Source organism: Antennarius striatus, chromosome 3, assembly GCF_040054535.1.
Source record: "Antennarius striatus isolate MH-2024 chromosome 3, ASM4005453v1, whole genome shotgun sequence".
Taxonomy (NCBI): Eukaryota; Metazoa; Chordata; class Actinopteri; order Lophiiformes; family Antennariidae; genus Antennarius; species Antennarius striatus.
This window is the reverse complement of record NC_090778.1, coordinates 15,963,155-15,988,353: the sequence shown is the minus strand read 5'-3', so window position 1 is coordinate 15,988,353 and position 25,199 is coordinate 15,963,155. Positions and strand designations below refer to the sequence as shown.

At 39.7% G+C, this 25,199-nt stretch overlaps 1 protein-coding gene across 1 annotated transcript; it reads left to right on the top strand.

Annotated features, from left to right (window-relative positions):
• Positions 1 to 1,199: 1,199 nt before the first annotated feature.
• Positions 1,200 to 25,101, top strand: zgc:63587 (uncharacterized protein LOC393431 homolog). Its single transcript, XM_068310454.1, has 12 exons — positions 1,200 to 1,329; positions 7,609 to 7,663; positions 8,033 to 8,132; positions 8,219 to 8,305; positions 8,871 to 8,994; positions 9,634 to 9,768; positions 11,512 to 11,629; positions 21,664 to 21,765; positions 21,959 to 22,104; positions 22,290 to 22,373; positions 22,455 to 22,512; positions 24,083 to 25,101. Exons 2-12 carry the CDS (start codon positions 7,637 to 7,639, stop codon positions 24,146 to 24,148), a joined length of 1,047 nt encoding a protein of 348 aa, XP_068166555.1. The 5' UTR covers positions 1,200 to 1,329; positions 7,609 to 7,636; the 3' UTR covers positions 24,149 to 25,101.
• Positions 25,102 to 25,199: the final 98 nt, after the last annotated feature.

Below are 25,199 nucleotides of genomic sequence, written 5' to 3'. Positions count from 1 at the left end.
GGGGTGTTACGAGCTGTAGGGTAGTTGAAATTCTTTGGTTGGATGAGTCAGGGCTCTTGTAATTGATTATTCTGACGTGGAGGCGAATGTCACTACAATTTCACACAATTGTTATATGTTTAGTTTTTAATTGACTTAGTTTTAAATACCTGTAATGTAAGATAGACAAATTAAAGAATGTTCAAAAAGTTTCCTTTTAGTTTCGAAATCCTTTCTTCAGAGTATTCACTGAGGCTTGAATTCCATGCCTTTCTGTTTCTTTACGCTACAGAAAAGCTCTATGTTGGGTGAAATTAAAACCAAACATTAAAATCACTAATTTTTAAAAACAATCCAGAATAGTCTGTTCTTATTGCTAAAATTGGGTTGTTCGTCCTTTCAATTGTAGATTATTCGATAATCTTTCATTTGTTATTTTTTTCGGTACATAATTATGTCCACGTATTTCCACTATGGGGTCCATATTCTTTTTGATGTGTTTTTAAGTCACATGGGGCTGTGAACCACCCACGGTAAAGAAAAGTTTAGTCAAACTCTGCTTATCTCTTTACTGTTTCTGATTTTCATACATTTCCAAAGTGCTCTTGATGGGGCTTCTTTCTACATGAAATCTATATATTCCAACTTTATACAACAGGTTTTAGGTAGGTTTCTTTTTGACTTAACCTTCATTACAATAAAAAGAAAAAGAAAAAGAAAAACAAATAAGCTAAACAGAAACCCTGCATACACTTGTTCAACTTTCAATGAACCAGATAATTAATTAATTTCAGAATCTTTATTTCATATTGGGAAGTCTTTTCTTTATAGTCTACGAGTAAACAAACATACATGATCATAAAATAGTCTGTTGGGTATTAAATAAAGTTCTGGAGAACTAAACTGAAGAAGGCTCACAGACCTGTACAGTCTGGAATTGTTCAGACCTAAAGTATTAAAACGGCAGAAAGTGTATAAAAGTTGAAGAATTATATGTTTAATTTTCCACCAGTGAATAGTATTACAGCGTAAAGACGCTTTAAAGTGGATTAAATGATTTGGTATCCAAGAAAAAAAAATATATTACCGCTTCACTGAAACTGTAACACTTCCGCAGCCATGTTGGATCCAACTGGGAATGACGTTTAACGTGTGCGCTGCGCTCGCGCGGAGCCGTAATGGCGTCTATTGCGTAGCAGAGAAGCCGCTGGGCTCGCGGGCGTCAGGGAAAGCGGAGCAGTCACTGGGACGGTTTCCGGGTTTCCCTTCCTGGGCAGGGATTGCGGAAAGAGGCACAAAAAAAACAACAACAGCTCCTGTAAATCAACAGCAAATCAAAGTTACGCCCAGGTAAGGACACTTCTTGGTGTTTTGTGAGGGTTTTTTTTGTAAATAACTGTGTGAATGGGACAGAGAAAGAAAGAGAAGACACACGGAGGGGCCATTTCAAAGCTAATGGCAACCTGACACCAGCCGCGATAACAACTGTTGCTTGCTAAACTTTGCCATGTAACGGTGACAAAGTCTCAGCGCTCTGCAGAATAACTATCAGTCCGACTTCAAACCGAGTTGTTCAAGGTGAAATCACAGCTCAGGGAGCTGCTGGAGTATAAATGATAGACTGTCACTGTCCCATTTGAAGTAAAGTGAGTGAGTGTGACAGACTGGGTGTGGTGGACATCCAGCTCCCGCAGGCCTCCACACATTTCACACATTCCCCTGTTGGATATCATTCCTGTTTTCTGTTACAACACTGTAAGTACACATTTCCTTCTCTTCAGTTTTCTAAAAACACTCAGCATCACTGAATACTCATTTGCTGTAAACACATGATGCGTTCCTTATATTGCTCCATTGTCTGAGTTCATTCTCAATAACAAAAGTTAGCTAGAACCAATGAAGTCGGAGTCTGCAACATCCCGCGGTGGGGAGGTCAGGGTACCCTGAAAGTAGTACCTGACTAGTGCATAGCTTTGACCTTTCTGGGTAGGTCAAAGCTATGCACTATCTTTGACCATAGATCAGAGCTAGTGCATTGGTAGATCAAAGCACTAGGTTTGATCTATGGTCTTACTCACACTGGCCTTCTCCTTCGTCTTGCTATCTTATCCAGTTCCTGAGTGTACAAAAGTTAAAATTTGATCTTGACCTACTTTTCTCAAGGTCAAGATCATCATCTCATTTTCATCCTCTTTGCTGCCTGAGTAATGTGTTTTTTGTTTCATTTTTCTATCTGCAACGGTTGCGAATGTTGGGAATTTCCATTTAACAATGGAAATGACCACAAAACGCATCTGCTTACACAAACACAAATAGCACAACACTTTGTTCTTGTCTATTACATAATTTTCTGAACATGAAAGTACAGAAGAAGCACAGCACGTAGATAACTGATACTGAGTCAGGGGGCTGGTGACTCAAGGACAGTCTAACCCAAACATTATAAAGATCACGGCCAATGAACATTCAGGGCTCTTCTCCAGAGGTTTGTGGCTGCATCTGTTGGAGAGCCCCGCGCTGTATCCTCACCATCTTGTAAGCTGTCAACGTCTTCAGTAAACTCTTTTTAGAATACAGTTTGTCTCATCATTGAACATACACGTCTCAACCGAGCTTAAGAACCGAAGAGGGTTTTGTCCAGAGCAAAACCCTAACACGAAGATATTTGGTGGGCATACGAAGGAACAGACGAACGAAATGACAAACACTGACAATTACAATACATCACCGCTTTGAAGCGGGATGTAAATATGTAAACCTTTAAAGTGCTAAAGTTTAAATCACCAAAACTACCAGATAAAATGCAATGCAATGCATCTACTATCACATAGTTCCTTCAAATCCATTTCGCACAACATTCTTGAGATCTGAAATCACTTTCTAGCATTTGATTAATGCTTGACCTTTTGGTTATACCTCCCATTAACGCTAAATAAATTTTGTGTTTAGACAACCTCACAATACCATTGCGAAAGAAAAACATATTCTCATTATGTGTTTGTCTAAGATGTGGCTCAGGGCCACTATTGAAGAATTATCATCCATCTTTTTGCTTGTGTTTTGGCTCCTTCCGTTTTAGCTAAGTGGTCAACATTATGGGCATGTTGGCAGCTGTAATCTCAGGCTGACAGCTGAGCTGAACTGCAGAAACACTTTGGGTTTTTACCCACTTGGGTACAGATCCAGGTGATGGCAGACGGGCAACGTATAACTACTTAAGAATTTGATTTAGCACCTCCACCACTGTCTGACCTCTACCCTTCCTGCAATGTCGTCTCAATAACTCTTATAGCAAAGGATCAATGGGGAACTGCCTGACACTACAAACTATAAGTGGCTCTTTCCTTCCACGTTGCTCTGTGGTATGAAATAAAACTTGATTCACTGTGACAAACCTAAGTAGACCTGACAGTTTCAGAGGTTTGAAGGATGATGCTGATCAGCAGGTATTTATTTGACTTTGTGTGAAGAACTTCTTTTGAATAATTTTGATCCTTACTAGTCACATATTATAACATTTTTAAAAAAAATTTGGATCTTTATTTTCACACAAATTAAAGATATTCATAACCAGGTTGTGATGCCCTAAATTTTGGGCTGATATTAATCTGTTTTCATTATTAGTTATCACAGGGCTGGATGATATAAAGCCTCCTGGTGTCTGTCTCTTTATGTTGTATTTATATTTATTGTGAGATTCAGATGTTTCAAACCCAACTATGAATCTTTTACTTAATATATTAATACTTTTAACATGCTCTATCACCAAATTGGTCTGCAAACAAGTTTGAATGTTTCTGACAGTTTTGTGTTTGAGACAGTATGACAAAATTTCTTTGTAGAGAGTCATTTATTTTGTGTCATTAGTTACCCTGCATGTAGCACAACCGTAATAGAGCATTTGGTGTGTAGTGATTAAAAAAAGAAAAGAAAAATATCCATCACAAAGTGATATTTAAAATGTCCTGTCATCATGATACAAAACAGAGAAGGCACTACCTCCTCAACTGAAGATCAACAGAGCCACCTAGATGGCTGCAGAATGAAGTGGACATTAAATACTAGTCTTAAATACTAGATCTGCTTAATAATGTGCCACAAATTCGTATATATGAACAAGAGATAAACAGACTTGTGCTGTCATTCATAACCTTTTTATTTAATGTGTCGTGTTCATTCATTTGCAATATGCTCACATTTACCAGATATAATTGTAAATATTCTGTGGCCACAAACGAGCATAGAACTGAAAACATAACTGGACCCACAGGGTTTCTACGTTATCAGAGTGGAACTTTGTTTCTCCATCTAATCTTCACCATGGTGTAGAGCAGCTGAATGAGTTAAGATAACATTTGTCACTCCATGTCTCCCACTTGTTTCTAGTCATTTCCTCTGCTGCCGCCATCATCATAAAAGGTTCATCCTGTGCTTTAAACTCTGCGTTTGTGGATGTGTGTGTTATAAACAGGCCTGCTGGTTTCCTTATGGTTGAAAGGCTTTTTCATTCCACTTATTGTGTCTTTTTCCCTTTTTTGGCCTTATATTGTGTTTCTCAAACCACAGCTTTAAAAACATGATCATATTTTTAATCACTGTTGCCGCCCCCACTACACTTTTACCCCCAAGTTACTTCACTGCAATCAAGCCCCCAGCTAACCCATGTAGTTTTTCTGTACCTGTCTTGTGTGTATCTTCATTATTTTATTATCCTCTGTGGCTCAGAGTCTTTCGTTGCTGTTATCAGTTTACGATAAATTCATGTTTTTTTTGTTGCACCATTTAGTTCACCAGATCTCCATGTTGAGAAATTATCATTTTAGCGTTTCCAGTAAGAGCAAGAAGTATTAATTCTTAGAGAGTGGGTGTGCAGAGCTTTGACACTGCCTCAGGAAGGTGAACAGTTCTAACATTGCTGCCCCTGCCAATAACTCAACTGTAAATGCACAACATGCCAAGAACTTCAGCTTTACTAAGGTGGCATTTTTCCCTTTTGGCCCAAACTGTTTAATCTCTCAGCCATCTAGCCTGTTGATTGTGTGTATAAGCAGCTCAGCTGCCTGTCCGATTAAATGGCCATTATTAAGAGAGTATTGAAGTGTGCCTCCTGCCTCTGTCCAGTATTGTTGTCTTTGTGATATTACCACTGTGATGTTGGAACAGTTTAATTCATGTACTGCTGGACTAATGTATGTTCCCACAGAACCTGATGAGGGTGTGTACTGTGTGAGTGGGCTACACACCGCGTTGATACATTAGCTTACACATTCATTAAAAACAACATCATTTACAGGGGATTTCAGGGGATTCTGAAACTAAAATGAACACACAACTGCATTTGTGTTGTGTCTGTTTCCTAAGTTTAGCAGAGAATTATTATTTCTAGAATAATGAAACTATAAAAATGTGCGATCCAGTCACAATTAAATTGTAGAATTGGTTATTTGTTACATCCCGCTTCAAAGCGGTGATTTATTGTAATTGTTGGTGTGTTCGTCCGTTCGTTCGTTTGTCCGTTCGTCCGTCCGTTCGTCCACCAAATATCTTCACAACCGTTGCAGTTAGAAAGATGAAACAAAAAGCGGATTACTTTGGCGGCAAAGGAAATGTAAATGTGATGATGACCTTGACCTTGAGAAAACTAAGTCAAGGTCAAATTTCAACATTTGTACAGTCAGGAACTGGATATGATAGAAAGACGAGGGAGAAGGCCAGTGTGAGTAAGACCATAGATCAAACCTAGTGCTTTGATCTACCTATGCACTAGCTTTGATCCATGGTCTTTCTCACACTGGTCATCTCCATTATGCTCTAGTCTATGCACTAGTTGGATCATGGGTCTGTTATTAAATGACCCTGACCTATGAGAGTAGGTCAGGGTAAAATTTTGAATTCAGGGGTGTCGTGGGATGTTGCAGTCTGTGACTGCCTATTTTCTTGTTATTAGTTGTTTTTGTTTCAAACACGCAGCAACATATCACAATGAATCTTGAATCCCATTTTGATGTGAGATGAAATTCTCACAGCATGTTCGAGTTAGAGTGAACAATGTTAATGAGTTAGGATATGTTGTAGCTGTCTTTGGGGAATGAAGAGGAAACATTTTGAATGACTCGTCTTTCTATTGTATCCATTTTTGTCAAGACTAAAGCAGATAAAGAATTTTCAACTAGAAGTTGACGATTTTATATCCATGTTAGAGGGACATTGCTAACCCTAGTCAAGTAGAAGCTAACTAGACCAAATGAATAGTGTTGCCACAACATAAAAGCACAAAGTATAATGTAGAAAAAATCTACAAAATATCTTTTTTCTCAGTTTGCTTTATCAGAAGGTCAAAGAAAAATTTGACATTTGAAGAGACAAAACCAGTGAAGTCTAAGAATGTCTTAAAATAATGGGCAGATCTTTCTTGGATATTGAACTCATCCATTGGCCTGAGTTAACCTCTTGATATTCAATCCTCATTCTCGAAACTCCACCTGACCGCCACACCTCTACCTCAAGTCAGTGATAGTGTCGTCTCCTGAGAAGCGTCTGGTGCTGAGTGTGGTCAGGGGTGAGGCACGTGTTTTCCCTCCTGCCTCAGCTGAGCTGCCCTTTCAAAGAAAGGCTTCAGGAACCAGGGGGATAAACAGCCATTGTTTCCCTGTGGGCTTGGTGAAATCACTTCATCACTAAGACAGATTTTTTTTTCCTCTTTCATGTCAGTACAGAAGGCCTCCAATCGCCGTTTAATAGATTTCACAGTGTGAAATGGTTCTTCCAAATGTGTACAATATGTGTTTGCCATATGCCGGTGGAGGTTAGTTCAGGTTCTCATGCGACCTCCTTCTCCCAGCCAGCTTTACATAACAGTGCATCTCCATCAGACGGCGCACGGCAGCCTCTTTCTAATGCTTATCACACTCGTCTTGTCAAGGACCAGTGTGCTGGTGATAAAATGGAGCCTGTTCTTCCTGCTCAGTCATTATGTAGCTCATTTATCAAGCAGGCTTGTTGCTCTGTCTGCTCAGGGTTACAGAGTGGGGCAGGTGGCTGTGGTATAAAAGACTAGAACTGTTTAATGGGAGTCTGGGAACAGACTTGATACCTAAAGCTCTTAATCTGTTCTCTTTCCATGTGATAGTGTTGAAAAACAATGTTGTCATCAAGCTGGATCATTGTTCAATCAGTTTTAAAATAAGTAAATATCCTGAGCTATGGTCGTGTCTACGTATTTCCAGTTTCAGTTTTACGCTATGTCTTGGTTTTGGTTGGTGCATGATATTTGAATGCTAATATTGGCAATCTTAAATGATATATTTTGTTTTGATTTGCACTGAAAGGTTCTTGACCCGTAATTTTCACAATAATAATAATAATCTTTGTACTACTAATGCAATTTTTCTGGTTAATTGCATATTTGAGAGAAAAAGTACAGTAGTCAGAAATAAAGGGACAAAGCAAAACCGGGGACACAACACATTTCATTAACTCTAATTTCACTCGGAACCATAGAAAAAAAGTCAATCAATTAAAATTTTGTAATAGCATAAGGCACCACGTCAGTACTTTAATGTTGTGTGTAGAACGTTTTGTGAATGTTTGTGTGACTTTTCTGATTTTGTGTCTTCTTTGTTCTTTCAGGCTCATCAGACTTCAGTCAGCAGCAGAAATGTCTCAATCTGGAGAAAAAGCCAAGGTGAGTAACAGGCAGAAATGAACATTTTTACTGTGAAGTTGAATTTGATAGATTGAGTATGCAGCAGGGGACTCTAATAAGGGGTGATTAAACTAATGGTACTTGTAATCTCATGCACACACTCATACAGGCATCCAGAGAGGATATCCTGTTAAAATGCAAGTGTTACATAGCTCAGCTTTATTGCCTCTTGGACTTACAATGAAATATAATAATTAGTGAAAAGCTGTTGAGCATATTTATAGTGTAAAATTAACAGGAAATTACACCATGCTAAAATGATGTTATTACATTTCCTTTTAATGTGAGTCATTGTTCTTCCCACTTTCTCACGTGAACGTTAAACATGTTCTCTCTGTGTTTCCCGAGTTCCCTGATGCTGCCGGTTATGTAGGGTTTGCCAACTTGCCAAACCAAGTACACCGAAAGTCAGTGAAGAAAGGGTTTGAATTTACTCTAATGGTTGTGGGTGAGTGAGCGCTCTTTTCTTTTATTGTCAATTGTATGATTTATTTAGGAAGCAGAGCTTTATTTCTTTTCATCTTTATTTTTCAGGGGAGTCTGGTTTGGGTAAATCTACACTTATTAACAGCCTGTTTCTCACTGATCTTTACCCTGAACGCTACATTCCTGGTGCTGCAGGTATACTCCCCAGTTCACAGACACAGACACACACGCACACACGCACACACACACACACACACACACACACACACACACACACACACACACACACACACACACACACACACACACACACACACACACACACACACACACACACACACACACACACACACACACACACACTGTAATATTAGACATGTCTGCTGTAGTATCTCCTGCAGAGCATTATTTAAGAGGAATGCTGAGAATGTCTCAGTCTTTAAGTATGACCCAGCCCTTTTTATAACATGACTTATGTTAGTCTTGTTCTGCCTGAAAACAATTATCCAGACTTTCCCTGGTCACTTTGCACTGATAAGAGAACTTGTAGGCTTTTTAGACGACAAAACACATGATTTCATTTTCAAGGCGTATTCGCCTTTTCCGATCCCACGGTTGCAGGAGGTCATTGGCTTCTCTTGAAGAGCTCAGTCAGGAGTTTTGGGTCTTAAAGTTATGAATCTTGCGAGGTGTTGAGCTGATCTCCTCTGCATATGCTACCCATCAGTCATTTTTGTTATTGTTATTATTTACTCTGCAGAAAAGATTGAGAGGACAGTGCAGATTGAGGCATCAACTGTGGAGATTGAGGAGAGAGGAGTAAAGCTTCGCCTTACTGTGGTCGACACCCCTGGATATGGCGACGCCATCAACAGCCAGGACTGGTGTGTTTATGTACTGTAAAGGAGGAGAGGGTGATAACAACTTGTAACATGTTTCCTCTCCACTGTGCTCTCTCATTCTTTCCCCTGTTCCTCAACTCCCTTGCTCATAATTCATCCTAGACTCCCTATTTCCTACCTCTCCTCCCTCCGCATTCCCTATTCTTGGAGTTGTATGAGCTGCATGTGTGGGTGTGGGTGTAGCATCTTCATTGCTGTGGTGTCATCCCTTTTCAGCAACCACTGATTAATTTAATGATTGTCCTGATATAACATTATTTTTACACTGCCACAACTTCACTCGCACGTTCAAGAAATGCCAAAAAGGGCAAAAGAAATTAAATAACCTTAAAATCTCACCTGGACTTTCTCTGTCTCTTAAATTATTAACTCTTACTGAGAACTGTACACACAGTGCTTACAATGGCGATCACATAAATTTAACAAATAATGCATGAATGAGTGTAAAAATGTTAAATAAATTATGAAGACAGTTTATATTATATTCTGGTAAAGTAATCATGTGACCAGTGATCTTTCATTTCTATTACAGAACAATGTCATTATTGGTGTGAAACAGTGTTGATTTGGTTGTTCGGTATGATTAAGGAGACCTTTGTCTGTTTCTTTCACTGGTGTCAGCTTCAAGACCATCATCCAGTACATTGACAATCAGTTTGAGCGGTACCTCCACGATGAGAGCGGACTGAACCGAAGACACATAGTGGACAACAGAGTGCATTGCTGCTTCTACTTCATATCTCCATTTGGACATGGGTAAACACACATACTGTAGAACAAAGGGATTTATTTGTTCTGATCCACCTGCACACAGTGTTCTCGTTTGCATGCTTCTTGCATCTTTGACGCACATTTTTTGACAGGAAGGCACGCATCATCAGACAACATGCATCCCTGGGATACAAGCTTTATATACTTACATTAAAAAAATCGATGCTATCTTTTTCTGCGATATAACATTGGGAAAAAATGTACTTCCATTCAACAAAAATATTCACAATTTATCCATTTCTCCACCTAAATTTTGAACCCGGAAATAGTCATTGTGTTTTGATCTCGATGAGTTTCTTGTCACGAGAGTCATCTGCTTGATTCAGCCTTAGGGGCGGCACGGTGGCCCAGTGGGTAGCACTGTCGCTGCGCAGCAAGGCGGTTCCGGGTTTGTGTCCTGCTCTGTGCGGGGTTTGTATGTTCTCCCCGTGTCTGCGTGGGTTCTCTCTGGGTTCTCCGGCTTCCTCCCACCTCCAAAAACATGTGCTTCAGGTTAATTGGCCGTTCCAAATTGACCGTAGGCTCTGTGGTGCACTGGCGTCGCGGTTGGAGTTTCTGCTGCCTCACGCCTGAAGACAATTTGGGATAGACGGATGAAGCGGTTGTGACAATGAATGAATGAATAAAATCGACCAAACGGCAACACGACGTCTGCTCATTTTCCATGCTACAGTGAGAGAGCAACGAGTTAGTCTGACATTATCACCATGCCTCCAAAAAAGATGCAGAAGTTGGAGAAAACCCGAGTGACAATGAGTGCTTTCCTGTATGGAAAACAAAAGTTAATAAAAAGAAAGAGACAGATATTACTTTAGACAGTACGGAAGAAGATGCAGAAGAAGCCAAGCGAAAACCAGCAAAAATCCGAACATTTGTACCTCAATGGACACGATTTTTTTTCCATGGGTAAATGTCAGCACCCAAGACAAAATACTGCTTCCAAAAAATGTGTGGAGAAGGTTCTGTCAGCTTGGTGCAGTGTCCACAGGAGAATATATGAATTAAAGGCAAATAAAGCTATTGAGTGAAAATCAAAAGGGAAAAAAAACCTGTTACATCTTTCTTTATTACTTAAACTTTTTTAAGAATGACCACCAGGCTGTAACATTTTGTTAAAAATTAAGTATCTTTCCTTTTTTTTCCTTTATATTGAAACAGTTATGACATCCTGATTAATAAAATTGTTAAAATTATCACGATGTTTAGTTTTTATATTGTACTATTGGCAAAACTCAATCCTTGCATGTACGGTTTCTACCGTATATTCTGTTATTACTTTTGGGTTGCACAAATTTTTGTTGAAGCGCATCCCAGGGATGCACTACTTTCTTGAGCTAAAATTAACTCTGCATGCCAGGTCCAGCTTCAACGCAGTCTTCTGTCTTCCTGTCTTCTGCTATATGATTTCCCAAACTAAGCATTGTTGCGTGGTTTGTTTCCCTTTACTTCTATGCAATTTCATATTCTCTTAATTATCTCTCATCTCTCCTGTTCTTATTTTCCCATAATTCTAAATTATCTATTCTTTCTTTTTGTACTTATGTTCTGCAACGGAGCAACTGTAACAAAAAGCTATTTCCCCCTAGAGGATTAATAAAAGATTCTGAATCTGATTACATAATATATCGTTGTCATGTCTGATTGGATTTCAAATGCTTTGTTTTACTCTCATCTCGTCCATGTCCACCGTCATCCATTTAATTTTTTTGTAATATATTTTTTTGTTAGTCTAAAGCCTCTGGATGTGGAGTTTATGAAGGCCATACACAGCAAAGTCAACATAGTCCCAGTTATAGCCAAGGCTGACACACTGACTCTGAGGGAAAGAGATCGCCTGAAGAGGAGGGTAGGTTTATGGCACACACACACACACACACACACACACACACACACACACACACACACACACACACACACACACACACACACACACACACACACACACACACACACACACACACACACAAATACAAATGCTTGCTTAGTTTTGATACATAGTGCTTCACTGCTCTATATATACAGTTTATGTAATTATCTTTCTTATCTGTTATCTGGATTAGATGCTTGGCATAAGTAAAAAGGTGGAATGTCCAAACATTTTCTTTCAGGATGTTTCGAGCTTCTGAAATGTTGTATGTGTTTGTGTTTGTGCCAGTTGTATGGTTCAGTCATTACAACATGGATTATAGAGTAAGACGGTAGTGAAATCACTCTTCTATCCTAGATGCCTTTCTGGTGCGTCAGACATTCATGTGTTCATGTGTAGACTGAACTTCCCTGTACATTTACAGTGCCAAGTTATTCAATAAAGTTCAGTTTGAAGGGACCAACAGGTTAATAGTGTTGTGTATGTACTACATGGGTAGCACATCTCCTTTAGCCTCAAGCCATCCCACATACATCCTGCTGGAAGCAACCCGGGTGGATGCCTCCCTGCACGCTCCTCAGCTTCCTATTGTCCAAAGGAAGAACGCAGTAGTACAATACAACATTCACAAACAAACACACCTCAAAGCAACATGTTCACTTGATAACATCTCAAACAAGAAGACTGAATAGGATTTCCTACATCTGTGTTTCTACTCTACCCTACCCTACTGTGCTCTGTTTTCTCTTGCATTAATAGTGTTTCAGAATGTCTTAATTAAATAAAAAGTAGGCTATTTTAATTTTCTTTTAATAATTTTTAAGTCAAACTGGAAGACTGTCTTCATCAATTTGATGTGTGCTCTATCATTGTTTTCTACATATGGATTATCTGTGTATTTTGTGTTGTAACCCACATTTTTCATGGTTGAATTTACTTCATGATATGTTTTTACATTTGATGAAAGATGTAACCCTAAAATGAATCGATGGAAAGCGGCCATTTACAGTAAAGGTCTACATAGTGGAGGGACTGTTGTTTCAGATGACTTTACTTCGGTTCAGCCTCCTTCTCTGTGTTTTTAATTGGAAGTCGGTCTGTTTCTTCACTTGCTCATGCATGCCCAGACCTCCCACCTGCCTCTTATTCAGGCCTCGGAGCCTGTGGTCTGGCGGCCGGCTGACCACAATTAAACCCAGTGCTGTTCTGTTCACCAGTGACTCTTTGTTCAGGGCTCACACAGTTTCGGATTGCTTCAAACTGATGATTCAACAGCTCAGACTGAGTCACAGTTTCAGGACACAAAATGCTTCTTTTCTCATTTTTTTAGATAAAACAGTTTAAATACCAGCGACAGGTCCCAAATCACACACAGTATCACTATATATACATAAGAAATTAAAATGTGTATAAGGGGTTACGCCTGTGTCTCATCACTTTCTAAGCAGAAATCCTCATTACTTTATCAATCTTTATATCATTCCACTACTGAGAGGCACTTGATAATATTTAGGTAGACGTTCATGACAAAAAGCATGAACAACCATCCAACCCCATTACTGAAAACACAAAGTCTTAAATGCTTAAGTGGTACATGTTTCATTTTTGTGTATCACCAAGTCCATCAAGATAGACAGGTAGATAATAATACATATAACATACTGTATTTTCCATCCTTCAATAGCAAATGGATTCAAATCCAACACACTGAATCTCAGGAATTACTGAAATAAATGTGACGTAATTCAATACCAACAGAGTGTTGAGTTTCTATATGTTAATTCCATCATTTCATGAAAATTTTAAACTAATGTAACGTTTTATCACAGTAACAATTGTGTGTGTGTGTGTGTGTGTGTGTGTGTGGGGGGGGGGTTATGGTATTTTATTGTTTCTTGGAAAGAACAAAAAAAATGAATTTGAGGATAGAGCATGGACTCAGCGCTGAAAGGACCTTCAAGAGGACAGACAAATGGTTTTACTGTTTGATCAACTATTCTGTGTTACTCTTTCTCTTGAAGATGAGTAGAAATAAACCACTGGACCAGACAACAGAAAGCCTTGAAGGTTGTGGGCTTTCTAATTCCTTATAGTTTTGGCGTCACTCTTGTTTTATGTTGCTCTTGTTTCCCTTTCATTCTGATCACTGTTAGACATCCTAGCCCTAAAAGTGTAGTTCTATCCAATAGTAATGAAAAGTGGATCTGCAGAAATCCTGTAATAGTATCACTGTGATCCGACCTCTTAAATGCTGAACTGTCCACAACATTGTTTGTCCAGCTGAGTTTGTTCACATGCTTTGAGTATTCCCCTAACAATAAGGAAGGAAAGAAACAATGAGCTGCTAAATTCAACAAAACGGTAACACATACAACCTGTAGCTGTGTACACTTGAATATGTATGCAACATATGTAAATGTTTACCTGCAAATTATAGTGGTAAAAAAAACCACGTAATGTAAATACATAATAATATTTCTATTCTGTTAAAAGCAAACTATTTTTAGTCGAGATGGATGCATCTCATCTCAGTGAGTTCCTGGGAATTACAGAAGGCTAATTGAGCTATTAATTAATGTTGCATGCTGTTTTGTTTTGGGCATACCATACTTTTATCTTCATCTCAGTTTGTAAAAGTAAGTACGTAGCTTCAAATCTCAATAGTAGCCATGATTCTATTAGTCCATCTGCACGTATATGTATGATATCAATGAGGGGTTTTTTTATTGTCTGAGCTACAAGTGACATTGAAAACTGGGTTGATGTTTTATCCTGTTCTTCAATGGAAAGTTCAATGTTATGTTGGTTTCGGCTCTGTCATCTGTGATTAAGCCCAGGTTTACAGTCATGCTAAACCATCATTGATCAGTTCTCTAACATTGAACAGGTTTCTTACATTACTTTCAAATTACTCAGCATGGGGTGATGTCTGATTCAATCGTGAATACGCCCTCAGACTTTCTGTCTTTTTTTGCATGCATACATGCAGATTAATATTGTAAATGGTATGTGTGACAGCAATTCTCATTTGTCTCTCTAAGAGTCTCTCAGAAGAACAAATATATATGACTCGACTGTTTGTTTGCTTGATCAGATAAGTTGAAGTGGCTCTTAGGTATACATACCTGGGTCCAGCATTAAGTCCAGTACAGCACTAGGCCTTCCTCTGAGGACAGAATGTCAGCCAACAACCTGCCTGAAATCGAGTGCTGGAGGATGACTGATAACCCTCAGCATTTCTCCCACAGTGTTTATTCGTTTGTTTCTTGTAACGTACTTTGGGAGTCATTTGTCTCACAGTAGATGTGACCTCCCCACCGCTTGATGTTCGTCCAGTTCGGTCTCTATTGTTTGGGCAAACAGCCTGTTCAGAACAAACTAGGTTTCCTGCAATATGTCAAGATTTTTCCACTGACAAGACATAACTTGCTGCTCGCGCAGCTCAAGTTGTCAAAGTTAACAAACCTCCAATCATTTTGCTTTCATCCCCTTCACTCTGCTTGCGTCTCACTCAGTTCTTCCTCCTGACGGCGCCTCACAGCTGCCTCTTACTTTCCTCCTCTCCCTCTTTGGGTCTTTTTAAATTTACTCTAATGCCAATTTCCTTGACCGGGGTCACTGTGGTTTCTACCTAATAAGACGCCCTGAGGAGGGTATATTGAGAGACTGATCCTCTCAGTCTGGGACCATACAGTCATATCCTGAGCAGAGCTTTAGTCTCAAACTGCTGTTCTGGTTGTTTTCTGTTTGAAGATGGAGGAGGTTACATAGCTGGTTTGAACTGGAATCCTCATGGAAACAAAACTGCCGTCTTTTGTCTGAATAGAAAGGTGTTATTTGTGTGTGTGTGTGTCTGTGTGTGTGTGTGTGTGTGTGTGTGTGTGTGTGTGTGTGTGTGTGTGTGTGTGTGTGTGTGTGTGTGTGTGTGTGTGTGTGTGTCTTGAGTTTCCTCGCCAGATTCTACAGGAAGAACAATTGGTTGATTAGTTATGTGACAGAAAATACATTTGTAATCTGGTTTTAATCGTTTTGATTGGTCATTTTTGTGACAATAATACATAAAATTACTTTGTTTTACCCAATCAGTTGAGAGAATTTTTTTTACCATATTAGGTGATCGCTCAATGAATCTGTTTTAGTTTCAGAAAAAATAGACAAACATTTTTGGGTTTTTAGCTGATGTCACAGTTTTCTCTACTCTAGTAATAGAGAATACTTACATTGATGAAAGTAATCATTATATTTTACCTTTATTTGACTTCAGTTTGGAAAATAAAAAGGGTTATTGTGCAAGTTTTAAGTTAGAACAGCATGAAAATCTGGAAAAAGATCTCAGTGTATCATCTTTTTATTATATTTTTGTACCAGAGACTGATGTATCTTGCAACTTTATGCATTCAGGTGTTTGAGGGATAGTGAGATAACCTGAGGCCCTTTGCCCAAGACCAGAAGCCTTTAAACATGAGGAGGTAGATCTCTTTACATTTGGCCAAATCTCTTTAGATTTGGCCAAAGTTTTCAGATGTGAGATTTCCATCAGAGCACTGCAAATGTGGACGAGAAAAAGTAATATCTGCGCCTCATAAATTAGAGAGAAAAAATGAGAACGCTGACCACGATGATGAATGACCTATGTCAAGTGAATGTTAAGACTCTCTGTTAATTCTCATTCTTTGATGAAATGCATAGAAACCTGACGCAGCTTGAGAGGAGATAAAAGCATATTTGAACATATGAAGTCCAACTGTGTTTTGGAAAGCATTCATCAGTAATGTGAAAGCAGGAAATCTGTTGTAAAAACATTAATAGCCCCTCTTATAAGAAAGATACATTAAACCCTTTAATTTTGATGAAAGCTTATCGGAGTTCAGCCAGATGGATGTTTCCAGAGGTCTGAACCCGGTTTGTGTGACTCGTTCATTTCCTTTAATATGATGACTAAAGGCTGTTCTTTATTTCCCTCCCCTATGTGCGTCCTCCCTTCATGTCTTTTCACATTTCTCCTTCCCCCTTTTTATCCCTTCCTGTCCTTCCTTGTCTCACCCAGCTTCTTGTTCTTCATCCTTCAGGATTAAAGGTTGGGTGGTGACCATCAGTCCTACCTCACTGCTCTGGTGTGTTTTGTGAAAGTGTTTGACCTTGTAGTCAGCCTGTGCATGGTTCTCTTCCTCTAACACACAGACATTTATTTTTCTGCCTTCCAGCAGTCATAATGCCAGGCACGGTCTGTGTCTGTATAGATTTTAAAGCACGAATATACATATTTGCTCACAGACACAAACACTCTAATACACAGTCATCCACCCTCAAGTGGAGAAAGTACAAACTGACTTCAGCATGAAAATGGCAGATTTCCTTGACCGAGAACCGACCTGAAAGGATGGCTTCCGGACTTTGGCGTGCAGTCAATGAGCTGCTTTTTGTTGTTGTGTCCCTTTTGATTACCAGAGCAAATCACAAATCCTGTAACTGAAGTGTCACACTCACACTGTCTCCTTTTAAAACTCACTGAGATACAAGATTACATGAATAGGTTGATTGTTGCTCCCCATGCTCTTTGATCAGAGTGAGAAGTGGGTGGTCCTGATTATACTAATGCTTAAACTAAACCATAGGTGTGTGTGTGTGTGTGTGTGTGTGTGTGTGTGCGTGCGTGCGTGTGCGCGTGCGTGCGCGCGCGTGCGTGCGTGTGTCTGTGTCTGTGTATGTGTGTAAATCATATGCCAGCACTCTTCCACGGTTGTGGTGACTTCCTCTGTAATTTCTGTCAGTTTCTTCAGAACACATCCAGCTGATCTGGTCCAGTCCATTCCTGTGTGGACTGTGGACTCAGTCTCAGACTCTGACTGACTGTCTGGAATGTGTTTCTATTCATGCATGGAAGTGCCTTTAATCCTGTCAATGGAAAGGTATTGTTTTCCAGGTGCTGCTCCGTGGCAGTCTGTTGGGTCCTTTCAGAAGGAGACGTTAGCTTAACAGTTGGAGGAATTGTCCATCTTTTTAGGAGATCCAAAGGCTCAACTCATGACACAAATTTTTCCCCCTTCTTCCAATACTAGATTACACCAGTTTATAAAGTGAGGCATCAGTTTGCTATGTGTTACGTGAAGGTTTGTGCATAGGAGGCTGATATGAGGTTTAAATCCTTTTGATCCCTGGAGACCAGGTATTGTTGGGGCTCCATCACCCCTCTCAGACTCCCTGCAGGCAGAGCGAGTCGGCGAGTTGAGAAGCAAGGTTTATGTGGTCTTGTATGAAGTCTTTGTCATGTTACATTTGCAGGAACTTTCCTCTTCAACTGTAAGAAACTTGCACTTGGGAGTTTAAAGTTTTGCTACCATTCTAGGAGTAGATTTACTGCTGGAGACGCTGGTGCTCATCACCGCAGAGAAAAAAATTGAGAAGGCTTTTTTTAGAATGGGAAGAGGTTATATGTTTTCTTGCACATAATGGGTAGTTTACTTTGTTTCTGACTGAAAATGCAAATTCAACTAAAATGTCATTTTTTCAAGGTTTTCTCTGAACTGGCACCTTATCTATAGGTGTCCTGATGGGAACGGCAAATATGAAGCTCTGTTTATGTAGCGTATGAATACATTTTTTGTGTTTAGATGTGGGTAACTTTTGTATGTGCCGTCACTGCTAGTAAAACAGGATTAATATAGTGTTGGTCAGGCCAACAAATAACCTGGGTTGATATAAAGCGACTCACTTTCACTATGGAAACTGTGGAAACCCTGTAGATGTGCTGAAAGGATTTGTGTGCCCAGCTTTGTTTTTTTTAAGCAAGAATTGTGTACAGTGTTTAGGAAACATGAAGCAATTTGTCAAAAATGTAAACAGGGAAATGAGCAAACACCACATGCATTAGTGTGTCAGTGGAACATTGTCTGATTGTGAAGATAATGAAATACCTGTAATCAGGATTCTCCAAATATTAGTCTGAGCAGTATAAAACTACCACCTCCGTGCTACGTGTTCACTGTGATCGGCATGTTTTTATCCATATTTTGAATGCTGCTGATTTAGCTCTGTAGGTGAATGTCATTTTTTGTCTCAATGAGATGAGGAGAAACATAGACACACACATGGACCATTGGATAGAAGTTCAGGATTTTCCTTTTTAATGTACGAAGAAAAACACCAGGCTGTCCTCCAGCGTGTGTTGTGAGTGTGAAACGAGGTTTAGATGAGTCTGAATGCTCAACAGACTGCTTTTAATAGAGGTGATCTAGCGTTTCATTCCCATGGCAGACCTGCACAGGCTGTCATGAGGTTACGTAAATGTTACGTAAATCTGCTTCTGGTCTGGACTCTCAGATTTCCTGTCCAGATCCTGGCTCCTCTCAGTTGCGGTTGATTAGTTGACTAGTTTCAAGATGCATTTGGGTGTTTTTGTTTCTTGATTCTGTAATTTCCCCAGATGCTCTGGTACATGATTGTACTTCCAAGTATTTTTTCCTGTTGAGCTGTTCATTAAATAGATACACAAAGCATTCTGGTGGGCTGTGAGTGTGTGCTGGTGGATGTGGTTACCTGTTGAATACTAACACTTCATCCAAGTCCCTCCTTTTCTTTCTTTGGCCTCGTCTTTGTCAACCTATTTGTTTTCCTCCTGTCTTGTTTGTCCCAGAATCATTTCTAATCGCTTAGCCTGTGTTTGACTCATTTTTGTGTTTTTGCAGGTTTGTTTGTGAGCCTGAACAAACGATGAAAATATTATTCCCTCATCTTGTTTGTGTGATGTAATGATGGGTTTGCGCACTGTTTCCTTATGATTAGAGGTTTGGTTTTGTCGTCTGTGCAATTGTAGAAAAACTGCCTCGTCGTGTCTCCCTTGGATTCTCCCACTGTAATTATGTCTATGTATAGACTTGCGGATATTCTATATTTGGGCGACATATAATACAACCGTTTATTTATTAGTCATCCGACTGCATGAGCTGGGCTTTACACTGAAAATGTGATTCTGATGTTAAAGCATTCCAACATCAGGCAGTATTTCCGCAAACAATTCTGAGTGTTCAGTGATGGCAGCCGGACACATGAGGCAGTAAATCTTTGTCTTCCTTTTCTAATTAATACCAAGTCTAGTGTGGCATTGTTTACCCATTGCCCTGTCAGCGTCGAGCGGACACAGCGAAGCCAACCATAACATCTCAGGAAGGGGTTGGAGTAGGGGTCGTATCATAGCTGGACAGGATGGTCATAAAATGAAAATGCCCCCATTGCCAACATATCGGTGCCAACAAAAATACACAGTCGGGAATAGGAGGAGAAACTGGTGTAACATAAAGGGGTAAGGCCTACATTGTGTGCAGTTAATCAACAGGAGGCACCAGGGATTTGGAGCAGGCAGTGATTTTGACATTCGGTGATCCCTGAGAAGTCTTGATTACAGGTGTCAGGCTGTGCTAAGCACATGTTATGGAACAGAATAATTCAGGTAAACAGAAATTTTGAAGCTATGGTTTAGTGAGATGTGGGTGACGCGATGACGGAGCTCATGCCTGTGCAAAGATTTAGTGTTTTAAGATACGTGATGCTGTTTGCATTGATGAAATATTTTACATTGTTTTGGTGTTTTGTTCACTTTTACTACATTTTTTTGGGGAACTTTTCTTCTCCTCTGGTGTTACAAAATTTATTATTTTTTCCTGCCATTGTGTCATGATATGTTTATTTTCCCACTGAGTGCAGTTTCCCTAAATTCTTTACACTCTGCACCACTGGGATGATGTTTATCCAGCCTCCATGTTCGACAGATGAGTAAATTGTGTGTGTGTGTGTGTGTGTGTGTGTGTGTGTGTGTGTGTGTGTGTGTGTGTGTGTGTGTGTGTGTGTGTGTGTGTGTGTGTGTGTGTGTGTGTGTGTGTGTGTGTGTGTGTGTGTGTGTGTGTGTGTGCGTGCGTGCGTGCGTAAGTGCGTGTGAGTGCGTGCGTGTGTGCGTGTAAGGCTCTGGTCATGTGTCACGCTCTCTTCTGACTCCCGCAAAGCCTGTTTGTTTTCAGACCTGCGCCACAACAATACCCGACTCTCCTCACACACTCACTATCTCACACACACACTGCACACACAGCTCACTGAGAAAACAAGCAACAGTCATAACAACGGCTCAAACAGGAGCTACACACTGGAGGAAAACCTGCGCTCACTTCCCAGGCTCCTGGTGGACTGTTGTACATTACAGGTACATGAAAGTCCCCAAAAAGTCAGGAAAACAACACTTGACATTTTTGGCTGCATTATCTAAGACTGCATTGTGGATACAAAAATTCTACCCTCAGGAAAACAAAAGAAAAATGTAGCTTTGATGTGTACAATAATAAATGTTGACATCTGTCCCCAAGGTAGGGAAGAAGAAAGACTCTTTGTTCCAACATATTTCTTTAGGAGGGTGGGAACTTTGTTTCTGACTGTTTCAGAAGTTAAACCCACACAGGCCGTTATTAGTTTTCACCTGTCTACCCCTTCTGTCTCACTTGTCTTTTACTCCATGGGGGCTTTAATTAAAAGTGTTGCTGCAACAACAAGCACTCACTCATACCCTCCTATTAGTCTGTAGAGCTCTCTTACTTTCTGCATATGGGTCAGAGAGGCAGCTGATATTTTCCCCTGTGGACCCACAGTTTATTGTGTCTATATGTGAAGGATGGCTGCAAAGCATAAATGTGAAATCTCACTATCTAGAATAGTAGGAGAATTTATTTTGTACAAAAAGATAAAGGGATGCAAAATTTAGCTCATTGGATTTTTATAAATACCGGTAGAAGCATTTTATTGAGATACGGTGAGGGAGAAGAGTCGTCATGGTGACAGTGAGGTTTTACTGTTGCCACATCATGACCTTTCTGTAGTGTCTGGATTGTTTGAGTTCAGATTGATAATCTGGAGTCCAGCTGACTCGCTGTCTGCACTGACACCTCTGCAGGGTTCAAGAGCTGTCAGGAGGTCGCAATGAGGACGTGACCCCGGGTGGTTGACCCCATGTTTTTCTTGTTTTCACCCACCAGATCTTGGACGAGATTGCAGAGCACGGGATCAAAATATATCAGCTACCTGATGCTGACTCTGATGAAGACGAGGAGTTTAAGGAGCAGACCAGAGTCCTGAAGGTGAGACAGACACACGGCTGACGTCAGCCTTTAAAAATAATTACATCAGACATGTTTGTCCTTGAACCATCAACCGATACCATTCTGTTTCGTGCTTCCCTTCCCTCCTCTCTGATGCCTTCATTTTCCATATCTCCTTCCTGTGATTTTGTTTCTGTCTGGGGATTCACTGACCTTTAACTTCCTCTCCCAGGCGAGCATTCCCTTCGCTGTGATTGGCTCCAACCAGCTGATTGAGGTGAAAGGAAAGAAGATCCGTGGTCGTCTTTACCCATGGGGAGTTGTTGAAGTGGAGAACCCTGAGCACAATGACTTCCTCAAACTACGCACCATGCTTGTGTGAGTGTCTCTCCTAATAAACTACCCAACAGGGCTTTGAGAGGGAACCTCTTAAAGATCTTGAGGACAGAACTTATGCCTTGTTAAGAGGGTTGAGGAAATACAGAAGCAGACAGCTGTACAGTGAAGTTGTACTGCCGCCCAGTGTGCGATGAAAGTATTGCGGTTTATTGCTGTTGTTACAGAACCCACATGCAAGACCTCCAGGAGGTAACCCAGGATCTGCACTATGAGAACTTCCGCTCAGAGAGACTGAAGAGAGCGGGCAGGTGAGACACTAACATAGGTGACATAAAAGAGATGACATTCTTTATTTCAGTTTTTGTAATTGATGTTGTATTTCCCTGCAGGGCTGTGGATGAGGATGTGTTGGATAAAGACCAGATCCTGCTGCAGAAGGAGGCTGAGGCAAGAACACATACACAGCTCCATGCTAACTATCATTTTGTGCTCCAGTAGTTCTCAGCTGATCCACTAACTTATGGTTATCTGTAAATATTGTCATGCTGGCTCAGAAAACAGACCACAGGATAAGACTTGCAAGAGTTGATTGACTTATTGGGCTTATTTGTTTCAGTGCTTTTTAATATACAATCTAGACCAATTATAAAGCTTCCCTCAGCATAGCTAATGCATTGTAATGATGCATTAGTACTGTTTACATTAAAGTACTATACGGGATCGTAGACGTCCACCATTTAAATAGGGAAAAATAATTGTTACGTGAATTTAAAGTCTTTCAGCAGAGATGTGGAATTTTACTTTTTCTTATCCTATACATTTTATTTTGAAAACTTAAAACATTGAACAAAAAATAAAATGTTAAAATACAGGAGTAGATAGTTGTTGTTTTTTTGGCAAAATCAAGTTTAATTTTTACTGTGTGTGGGAAAACAGCATTGTAGTACATTTTATTTTTTATCTGGGAATTGATTTCACAAACAGCAATAACAAAAAAAAAACATTTCAATGTGACCATTTTAGAAAGACCTAGATTATTAGAGCAAATAGTCAATACGAAACATTGTTGTTAAACTTCCCATAGGATGCTATCTGAGCCACACCGACTGTCTCTGAGCCACACCCACTGATCTGATCTATTGTAGTAACTGTTTTAGTCAGACTTGGTTGAGTCCTTAACAGTTTCTCATGACATGTAACCATTTTTGCTATTAAATACTATACTTCCAATTAGTAAAATAATTTTAAATGAATGTCAGTGTATTGCAGCAAATTTGTCTATTTGTGTATGTGTATATTAAGGAGTCTAAAAGTAAACAATAACTTCTGTCAGTGGTCTTCTGGAAGACCACAGACATTGAGAAGCCCCACAAAGGAAGATAGTCTTGGGAACCTCCCAGAAAAGTCCCAGAAAGTCTGTGCAGCAAGCTTGTTGTGACAAAGAGACTCCCTCCTAATTTGTCTTTGCACTTCAACTGTATTTTCATACTTTGCATTCATACTGGCATTTTAGAATGAAGTTCCTTCCTGTGACATTTAGTCTGGTTGCCATCAATGCGTTTAATCTGCAGAAAACCCTCAAACAATTTAGTTATCAGCTGCTAAAGGCTGTATATATTGTTGGGATGCCCTCTATAATAACTCCATGCTAGAGATGATCTTTAGTATTCATTCAATTCACCGTCTCCATATCTGAATGAATCCTGAATGTGGTTTTATCTACAGCCACTAGATGGCGGTCTGTTAAAAGAGTGATAGAGATAGAGTGATAGCTTCATCTCCTTCATCTGCTTTAGTGATTTTTTATTTATTTATGTGCCCATTGTTAGAATTGCTATTTATGTTCCCTTATTTTTTTACTTCTTGACACATTTTATGCTTATTATGCTTTAACCTTAAAAGTTTGACTGTATAACTTTACATTATTATTATTACTGGCTGTGACATGAAGACCACTCATGTTTAAACTGTAAATTGTTTCCTGATTGTAATTTATTTTACTTGGATTTTCCTGCAGCTGAGACGTATGCAGGAGATGATCGCTCAGATGCAGGCACAGATGAAGATGAAATCAGACGAGTGAAAGAGACGGAGGAGACGGGAAACAGGGCCACCCCCCCCCCCCCACACACACACACACACACACACACATTAGATCATCTGTAACTGCACACCCCCACATTGTTTACGTCTTCCCTCCAGACTTCCATCCTGTGGCGATTGGAGAGCTCGCCACTCACGTTTAGTTCAACAGCTGGTTTTGAGTTTCAATCATAAGTAGGTGAAAATAAAGAGAGAACATGAAGAGGTTTCAATTCAAGATGACTAGCATTTTCATAACTCATTTTATCCACCAATTTATCACTGCTGCCATTGACAAGGGTACCAAGATGTTTTGACTTTATGCTAACATATTTACAATATTATATGTGCAAAGTGTGAATTTTACTCAAGGCCAAGCTTCAGTCAGCAATATTTTTCATTTATTTAGGAAAAACTGTTGTAAGTTTGTTGTGTTTTCATGTCCTGTTTGACCTTTTACATCTGAACGGTTTCAGTGCCTTTAGTTTTTCAATATGCTGCAGCATGGTTATAGGAAGAAGTGCCACGTTTAGTGTTTTCTATTTCTTAAGTTCTCGTGATGAGCTGCATGAATTCAGTGTCAGCGTCCAATTACAGACAGTATTTAAACTATTCTGTTTAATCAACTAATAATTGTTTCACTGATGTTGTTTAACATGTAAAAAGGTCTGTTGGTACGTTACATGTGTAGCACGTCAACAAACTCTATTTTGTCTTTTCTTTTAAAAATAAAATGTCGTTATATTTAACTGTCATGTGTATAAACCCCCCTCCGCCTTCTGTGAGCGGCCGACCAGACTTAACTTTTCACCCCACTGCTGCTGCTCTCATATGCAAATATTTGTTGATCTTAATGATGAACGTGGAAGATCTTAACCTTATCCGCGAAGACTTGTTTTTAGATGTCAACATTTTTGTATCTCTCTGAAATAAAAAATTTTTTTGAGAGAAAAACATCTTGTCAGTTGTTGATTTGGGGCTATACCTTAGAGAGTTCAGTATCAGGAGACTGACAGAAAACAAAGATGTTAGTCCATCCTGGCTGATATTTT

Excerpts from the sequence above, each read along its gene's own strand:
- zgc:63587 (XM_068310454.1), top strand. The coding sequence starts at position 7,637 with ATGTCTCAATCTGGAGAAAAAGCCAAG. Across the intron at positions 21,766-21,958 it reads AGCAGACCAGAGTCCTGAAG|GCGAGCATTCCCTTCGCTGT; the intron begins GTGAGACAGACA and ends TTCCTCTCCCAG. Across the intron at positions 22,513-24,082 it reads TGCTGCAGAAGGAGGCTGAG|CTGAGACGTATGCAGGAGAT; the intron begins GCAAGAACACAT and ends ATTTTCCTGCAG.